This window comes from Oncorhynchus gorbuscha, linkage group LG03, assembly GCF_021184085.1.
Source record: "Oncorhynchus gorbuscha isolate QuinsamMale2020 ecotype Even-year linkage group LG03, OgorEven_v1.0, whole genome shotgun sequence".
Taxonomy (NCBI): domain Eukaryota; kingdom Metazoa; phylum Chordata; class Actinopteri; order Salmoniformes; family Salmonidae; genus Oncorhynchus; species Oncorhynchus gorbuscha.
Window position 1 is genome coordinate 30,363,052 of NC_060175.1, and position 9,549 is coordinate 30,372,600.

General features: G+C 46.3%; 1 protein-coding gene across 1 annotated transcript; it reads left to right on the forward strand.

The window, feature by feature from the left end:
- The first annotated feature begins 537 nt into the window (after window positions 1-537).
- prph (peripherin) lies at window positions 538-7,695 on the forward strand. The gene is made up of 9 exons (XM_046334729.1): window positions 538-1,243; window positions 4,135-4,195; window positions 4,842-4,937; window positions 5,234-5,398; window positions 5,596-5,721; window positions 5,977-6,197; window positions 6,288-6,337; window positions 6,534-6,607; window positions 6,766-7,695. The coding sequence occupies exons 1-9, from the start codon at window positions 666-668 to the stop codon at window positions 6,862-6,864; spliced, it is 1,470 nt and encodes a 489-aa protein (XP_046190685.1). The 5' UTR covers window positions 538-665; the 3' UTR covers window positions 6,865-7,695.
- Window positions 7,696-9,549: the final 1,854 nt, after the last annotated feature.

Below are 9,549 nucleotides of genomic sequence, written 5' to 3' on the forward strand. Positions count from 1 at the left end.
AGGAGGAGATGTACTGATAAATCAAGATAGGAAAAGTGGAGAAAAAAATAGCAGGGAGCGGACACAGCATCCTACAGAGGATACACTGTCTCAGCTGTCAAGGTGAGGAGAGGGAGGAGGGCTTGGCGATGGAGACATCTTTAGAGATAGAGGCATTAACGTGGGAGACAGTTTGGCCTCCTGCCATGTGCTACGGATAAAAGGGAGGTGCAGATGGAAAATGAGAGAGAGAGAGAGAGAGAGAGAGAGAGAGAGAGAGAGAGAGAGAGAGAGAGAGAGAGAGAGAGAGAGAGAGAGAGAGAGAGAGAGAGAGAATACAGGGATGGAGGGGAGGAGGGCCTGCTACTGTAGGCCGGGGTGTGGCCTAAGACTGCATGTATGTTGAGGAGTGATGGATAGAGGAAGGAGGCAGGGGATCTGGAGACTAGAAAAGAGGGAGGGAGGGTTGGGGTGAGGAGGAGCTGTTTGCAGAGAGGCAGCAGGGTGTGGGGGTGGGGGTGAGGAGGATGGGATGTCGTGGGTATAAAAGCTCCGGCACTCCTCAGTCGGACGTCCTGTTGCTTTACTCCCTGCTCCGAGGCACCTTTGGCTCCAACAAACAGAGACAGCAAGAAGGAGAGCTAGACAGATAGATAGTAAGAATTAGAGACCACCAAACCTCAACCATGAGCCACCCTTCAATGATCCACCATTCAGGCCGCGCCTCCACTTCTTATCGCCGCACGTTCGGGGTCCCCAACCCTATCTCCATGTCCTCCTACTCTCCTTCCTACTCGTCTGTCAACTCCCGCAAGCCAATGTCCAGCGGGCGCTACATGCGCTCCATGTCTCCCGTGGTGTCCTCTCGCTCCTCCAACTACCACCACCAGCAGCGGCAGCGCTCCAGCACCCAGCTGCCTCGTCTCACCTACGAAAAGGTGGACTTCCAGCTGGCCGATGCGGTCAACGCCGAGTTCCTGGCCACCCGCAGCAACGAGAAGGTGGAGCTGCAGGACCTCAACGACCGCTTCGCCAGCTTCATTGACAAGGTGCACTACCTGGAGCAGCAGAACAGCGGACTGCAGCAAGAGCTGAGCCAGTTCAAGGGCCAGCTGCAGGAGGGCAAGCCCAACCGGGCCACCGAGCTCTTCCAGGAGGAGTTGAGGGAGCTGAGGCGCCAGCTGGACCACGTGGGCAAGGAGAGGGACCAGTACCAGGTTGAGAGGGACAACCTGGCCGAAGACATGAACCTCCTCAAACAGAGGTGGGTGACACAGAGGAGGGAGAGGGAGGTTAGGATGGGGTGGGGTATGGAGGATGTTTGGGTAGATTTGGGAAGTGAGGGTTAGGGTAAGGAAGGTGGGGGGTTATAGTTGGGGGTGTGCATGAGTGACGCAGATACATTTTGGTTGGTAATGGTGTTTGGAAAGGGGGGTGTAACAATTGGAAGTGTATTTTAGAAAGTTGGCAGAGGTGGCAGGGGACTGGCTGTTTTTTGGGCTCTGATGTTGATTGACACATTCTGGGCAGAGCCTGTCGGGGAGGGGACATGGGCAGGGCGTGTGACTGTGGACAGTCTGTGACGTTCACCACATCACCACCACTCTCCCCTCAGCAGTGGTTGTCTAGCTGGGGCGTGGCACGTTGGAAGGTCGGGAACAAAAGCACCGCAGCATACTACCACACTGTGGTCTACTGCAGTGTGTGTGTGTGTGTGTGTGTGTGTGTGTGTGTGTGTGTGTGTGTGTGTGTGTGTGTGTGTGTGTGTGTGTGTGTGTGTGTGTGTGTGTGTGTGTGTGTGTGTGTGTGTGTGTGTGTGTGTGTGTGTGTGTGTGTGTGTGTGTGTGCATGCTGAATGTCATGACAATGGACAAGATCCAACAAAAGAACAAGATGAAGTGCTTCAGCATATCATAACCAAGCAATGAATGGAACACCAAGGAAAACAAGGCATTGGATACAGTAGCAGAACATTTGTACATTAGCCGAACATGTCTACATTGGCAGTATTTACAAACTTTCCCTGAACATCTCAGCATTTGTTGAGCATCTGCAGATTTTTTACTAAATCTGTTTTATTAAATCAAGAAATGTTAAAAGGAAGATGAAACTCGTGCATGCATTGGATGTAAGTATGGACACAGTACATTTGATTTGAAATGATGTTGCAGTTCTGTCAGCCCTTTCTTACCAAACCACAATACTTTGCTTTGAAACCTACATTTGAGAAAATTCAGACAACTTGTTATGTGAAACAGTATTTTTCCCCATTTGAGTTAGATTATCGGAACAATTTCTGTAGACATAGTTACATATTAATACACAAACACTCCCCATGTCTATTCCCAGCCCTAAAGAGAGAGAGAGAGATGACAGAAGAGGAGGATGGATAGACTGCGCTCTGGGTGGCGCCAGGAAAAAAGTAGGGAGGGGGATAAGAGAGGGAGGGGGCATAAGAGGAGGAAGAGGAGGAAGAAGAGGAGGAGAGGGAGAGGTTGTGTAGACGCAGAGAAAAATAGCATCTGGTTAAATCAATGTGATTGAATAAGAGTGGCTCCATTAGTGGGTGGGTGTTTAGTGTCTCCTTGTGTTGTTGGGGCGGTGCCAGGGACACCATTGGGAAAAAAGGAACCCTGTGACACGGCATGAATTAAAGATGAGATGAGGCAGCAAACCCCCACATCCAGTACATGCAGTTTCATTAAATGAAACACATTTAATTAAAAGGAAGATGAAAGTCCCTGCATGCATGGAATTTAAATATAGACACAATAACACATGTAATTTAAATATAGACACAATAACACATGGAATTTAAATATAGACACAATAACGCATGTAATTTAAATATAGACACAATAACACATGGAATTTAAATATAGACACAATAACACATGTAATTTGAAATTACACTACAGTTTCACCAGCCCTTTCAAACCAAATCACAATATTTAGCTTTGAAAGTTAACATTTAGAAGAATCAGACAACCAGTCATGGGAAACAGTATTTTTCCACACTTGAGTTACAATTTCTGTAGACACACACTAGCTACATGTAAATACACATACACATCCCTGACCCAGAGAGAGAGAGAGAGAGATATGACAGAAGAGGATGGATAGACTGTGCACAAGGTGGAGCCAGGAAAGAAGTAGGGAGAGTGATGAGAGAGGGAGGAGGCGGAAGAGAAGGAAGAGGAGGGGTCGGGAAATGGGGTGTAGTCGGGGAGAAAATTGTATCTGGAAAAATCTATGTGACTCAATGAAAGTGGCTCCATTAGGGGATGGGTGTTCAGTGCCTCCTTGTGCTGATGGGACAGTGCCAGGGACCCCATTAGGAAAAAAGGACCCCTTCAACACGGCATAAATGAAAGATGAGATGAGGCAGCATAAAGTATATTTGACGTTTGGGAAAGGGAAGGCTTAGTCAGACCAGTCAGTATACTATAGGCTTACATAGTTATGTCTTTGGCGGCAAAATGCCCAGAGCTGTCAGGATTAAAACAGGGTGTGTGCAGTCCACGTGACCTCTAACAAGTGATTTGCCAACATGTGTTTGGAGTAGCAGCTGCTGACCCCATTGGATATGCTAACCCTAACCCTTTTACAGGACTTGTGAATTACCAAATTGATCCAGAGGCTTCTTTTGCCAGCTGATGCTTCTTCCAGAGGAGGCCTATGATAGCCAGTCAGACATATTCGTCTGTGTCCCAAATGACACCCTATTCCCTATATAATGCACTACTCTTGATCAGAGCCATATAGGGGATGCACTATATAGGGAATAGTGTGCCATTTGGGATGACACCTTGGATAGCACTTATGCAATTAGCACTGTGTTCAGCCCTGTCCCAATGCTTCAGCTTCCTTTGTCCAGAGCAGGACTTAACCTAGACTAAAGCCCAAGCATTGTAAACGACATAAAAAGGTTAAAGAGATACAGAGGATGTGTGTTTATTAACTACAATAATATATATATTTCATGTAATGTATATTTATTTTCCATTAATGTATTTATTTATTCTAAGGAGTCCCCTAAATAGATAACATGAAATTACAACATGAATTTACAACAGTAGGCCTATGCATGATTGTAATATATATGTTCTCCTTGTATGTGTGACCACACCCTAACCCCCCACCCTCTTCATACAGGCTGGATGAGGAGAATCAGAAGAGGGCGGAGGCTGAGAGTAACCTGATTGTCTTCCGCAAAGTAAACACACCCTAGACTCAAACCATCACACTGTACACCAAATCAATATTTTGGGCAGCGAGTCGATAGTTGACTGTAAAAGTCTGATTGAATCACACACCAGTTATGATGTCAGGGCCCAACCCAAAGCATATTTTTCCTCATAGCCCTGCATAACAGTGACATCTTCTGGTTCGCTGAGATAGAGCTGATTATTATGATAACTTGGCAGCTCTGAGAACCCGGAAATCAGGGGTATATTCACTAAGAACCAAACAGAAACAAACAGGCTGAAACGATGAGGAACTAATCTGAACTTCTCCAAAAATAAATGCTTGTTTTCAATGCAAAACATTATTCTATGGTTTGCACGAATGAATACAACCCAGGATACTTCCCACTGTGCACACACTGGTTGAATCAACATCGTTTCCACGTCATTTCAATGAAATTACGTTGAACCAACGTGGAATAGACGTTGAATTGATGTCTGTGCCCAGTGGGTTATAGCAATGACAAAAGACAATATTGATAGCACTGCATTGTTGATATATTACCATATGCAACCTACCCACTGTTGAGTGTTATCTAACCAAGACAATAACATTTGTTTACCTGTTTGGGAGTTGATAAATTGCTAACTAATAGTACTTTGATCTAAAACCAGGATGTGGATGATGCAACTCTGTCTCGCCTGGAGCTGGAGAGGAAGATCGAGTCTCTGATGGATGAGATTGAGTTCCTCAAAAAGCTGCATGAAGAGGTAGATGCCGCTGCTGAGACGGTCGAGCACAAATCATGATCTTTGTGATGGTCCATTATAATCCACTATGGTCCTTATGAATAACAATCAAACTGTGGTCCTGATGGTCATGTTATGGTCCTGGTGTATTACCTGTCATTTGGTATGCTGATCTGCTCCTACTTGCATTTAGTTTTGTACATATTTTTGTGAATAGTTCACTAAAGTTTATTTGCATCATACCTTTCTGGATTGTACCTGCCATTTAGAGGACTTTTTTCCCACTAAACTTCTCACTTGCTCTGCGGTCTTTTCAGGAGATCCAGGACGTGCAGGTGAGTGTCCAGACCCAGCAGATGAAGATGGAGGTGGAACAGACTGCCAGGCCTGACCTGGCCGCTGCCCTCAAGGACATCAGGGCCCAGTACGAGAACATCGCCTCCAAGAACATGCATGAGTCTGAGGAGTGGTACAAGTCCAAGGTGAGGGGGGAACAATACACACACACACACACACACACACACACACACACACACACACACACACACACACACACACACACACACACACACACACACACACACACACACACACACACACACACACACACACACACACACACACACACACACACACAGTAACACCTGTCCTTATTTGTGTTTCTTCTGTGCTCCCGGAGTTTGCTGACCTGACGGACTCTGCCAAGCGTAACACTGATGCTCTGAGGCAGGCCAAGCAGGAGCAAAATGAGCACAGGAGGCAGATGCAGTCCCTCAACTGTGAGATCGATGCACTGAAGAGCACGGTGAGGCCTCACAGAACCTTCCTATTTATTTGTAATCACCCCCAGTTTACACGGCTGAGTGAGGAACGAGAGTACATTGATCTTAGGCTTAACCCAAAATGGCTGCCAGCCATGAATCATCCAAGTGGGTCATGCATGTAAGTAGAGGATGATGCGAGTGAACAAAATCCCTCATAATTTCTTCCCCCCAAAATCTCCCACAGAATCATCCCCCAAAAATTGTCCTCATATGTACAGTATGTGTGTATTTTTCAGAACGAGGCTCTGCTGAGGCAGATGCGTGAGATGGAAGGCCAGTTTGGCGTGGAGGCCAATAACTACCAGGACAACGTGGGTCGCCTGGAGGAGGAGATGCACCACCTGAAGGACGAGATGGCCCGCCACCTGAGGGAGTACCAGGACCTGCTCAATGTCAAGATGGCCCTGGACATAGAGATCGCCACTTACCGCAAGCTGCTGGAGGGAGAGGAGAGCAGGTGAGGAGGATAAGGGTTAGGACATCCTTACTTGTGTTTGATTATGAATATGTTCCTGAGCTAACATCCTATTGCTTAATTTCTCTTTAGGATTATTGTTCCCATGCATCCCTCCCAGTACGGCCGTAGTGGTGATAGGGGTGAGATACATCATATTGCCAATAATACTAGTATTTTTTTCTCTCTCTTCTACTATTACTTTATTTCCTACTCCAAGGAAATACACAGATACTTGTCAGTATCATCTTTAGATTTAACATATCCATAATTGATTAAATTGATATAATTGATCATGCACAGTATCAATGTTACTAAATCAGACTTATCCCCTCATAGCCTATGACCACACCCCAGACACCCCTAAAAGGAAGCCTGTGGTGATTAAGACAGTGGAGACTCGTGATGGAGAGGTAAACATTCTAAACATTTCCTGGTATGAAGAAAATGTGTTCCATATTTTCCATGTCCCCATGATGATACTCACTATACAGTGTAATTTCACTATACAGCATTTGCTGGAAGTGATGTAATTTGACTGTGGTCTGTTTCGCTTCTTCTCTTCCTCCAGGTGGTGAAGGAGTCAAAGACGGAGAAGGAGAGGAGCGAGATGGATGGCAGCCATGGCAGGAATGAAAGGGACCATGATAGGAATGGCAGGGATGACTAGAATAGTTAGGTACCAATCGCCTGTTCCAGATTTAGATGTAACAAAACAAAAGATGGAAACAAGAAAAGCAAGAAGTAAAATAAATAGTTTAAAGCTCCTTAATTGCTTCTCACCTTTCACCCTTTAACAGATATTTTCTGTTGAGTAGAGAGCCTGTAGTAGATATTTGTGCAATGTTAAAACTTGAAGAAATCTCTTAGATAGCAAACTTAGTCACAGGATGTGACCGTGGGGTTACTTTTAATAACCGATCATTCCCCATTGAAGAAAAAAGACAAAGACAGCCTTACATGAGCATACAGACACGATAGTGCTATCAAGCAGAGAATGAACGTAAACTTGAGTGGCTTCTGCTGCAAATCAAACATTTATATTGATACATCACTTGAGGCCTTATTTACATTGAAATCCCTTACATAACATGTTTTGTAGCTGAATTTATCATTCACCAAGGGGAAATAGAAAGTGGCGTAACAAAGCAACAGGGTTTTAGTGATCCCTCTGACAGATTCTCTCCAGTAGAAGGACAAAATCTGATGGAGCTTTGAGAGACAGTGGACATCGATAAGGAACAGTTGGAGGAAAGGGAAAATGTCTCTGTATAGCGCCATGGAACTCTCAATGTCAAATATCAGGCCAGAGAGGGACCACCAATGGGATTGATGGGTGAATACTTCCCTTGCTGCACCACATACTCTGCACATTGCGCTCTGCTCAAAATACAAAAAGCTGACAGGGAAATGTGCTATGCAAACATATGAGAATGTGTGTTTCTGACAGCTATAGACAATTTTAAAAAATACAAATGCAATTAAAGTCAACTGGAACAGAGCTATAGAGTTTGTCTTGTCATTCATGTGTATTCCTCTCATACTACTACCCATGGGCAGCTCCAAGGAGGGGCAAGACAATGCTGAAGCCCCCTCTAGAATAGGCCCCTCCAAGAAAGATTTTATCAGTACATCCACACATCTTCACTGACATTTTCAACCTCTCCCTGACCCAGTCTGTAATACCTACATATTTCAAGCAGACCACCTGTCAGGACCCGGTTACGAACCCAGGTCTCCGGAGTGAGAAACAGTCACTTAACCAACTGAGCCACAAATAGTTGGCAGAACCCAGAAGATGAGGCAGACACAGCAGTACTTGAGACGGTGTATTTAATGAAGTAAAAAGCGAAGTTCTTCAGGAAAACATGTAACTCCACAATCTCAAAAGGAATTCCACAAGAACAAAGGTAATCCTCCAAGACAAAAAGGTAAATCCACAAGGTGGAAGGTATAGCACAAAAAGCAAAAAACAGAATTCCACAAGAGAGTCCACCGGGATCAACAAGAGTTCACAGAGAACTAGGGCTGGGTGCTAACATACAAACACAGAGCAAAGGACTGAGGAAAACAAAGGGTTTAAATACAATCAGGGGAAATGAGGCACAGGTGCAAATAATAATGGGGATCAAGGGAAAACAAAAGGTCAAAAGGCACAATGGGGGCATCTAGTGACCAAAAACCGGAACAACCCTGGCCAAATCCTGACAGAATCCCCCCCTAGGAACGGCTCCTGACGTTCCTACCAGCTCTCTCAGGGTGGAGGGCCCTGAACTGACGAATGAGGTCAGGGTCCAGTATGTCTTTGGCAGGAACCCAGGAGCGCTCCTCGGGACCGTAGCCTTCCCAGTCCACCAGATACTGCCAGGACCGCTGCACCCGGCGGGAATCCAGTATCCGATGGACGGTATAAGCCGGCTGGCCTCCAATGACACGAGGCGGAGGGGGAGGTCTGTCTGCCGGGACAAGGGGAGAAAAAACAACAGGTTTTAATAAGGAAATGTGAAATGTGGGATTAATCTTAAGGGATCTGGGTAAGTGTAGGCGATAAGAAACTGGGTTAACTCTCCTGGCAACCTTAAAGGGACCGATGTATTTTTGGGACAGCTTGCGAGACTCCACCCGTAGTGGTAAGTCTCTTGTGGAGAGCCAGACTCTCTGGCCGGGGCGCAGGGTAGGCCCGGGCCGGCGACGTCTGTTGGCTTGTTGTTGGTACCTCTGTGAGGAACGCATAAGATTAAGACGGGTCTTCCTCCACATAAGCCGACAGCGTCTGACGAACTTCAAGGCTGAAGGCACTCTGACTTCTGCCTCCTGGTCCGGGAACAATGGAGGGGCATAGCCAAACTGACACTCGTGCGGGGACATACCAGTGGAGGAGGAGCGCAAGGTGTTGTGCGCGTATTCGGCCCAAACAATGAAGGACGACCATGTGGACGGGTTGTTATGAGTCATACATCGGAGGGTGGTTTCCAGCTCTTGATTCATCCTCTCTGTTTGGCCGTTGGACTCCGGATGGTACCCTGAAGATAGACTGGCAGAAGCTCCCATGAGTTGGCAGAAGGCCTTCCAAAACCTAGAGGCGAATTGGGGACCTCTGTCAGAAACCATATCTTGAGGAATGCCGAAGACTCGGAACACATGATTAATTACCAACTCAGCCGTTTCCTTGGCAGAAGGTAACTTAGTCAGAGGGACGAACCTGGCCGCATTTGAAAACCTGTCGATTATGACTAGGATAGTAGTATTGCCATGGGATGGAGGAAGGCCAGTAATAAAGTCCAACGAGATATGGGACCAGGGTCTGTGGGGAACAGGTAAAGGGTGAAGGAGTCCTTGCGGGCGGAGGTGAGAA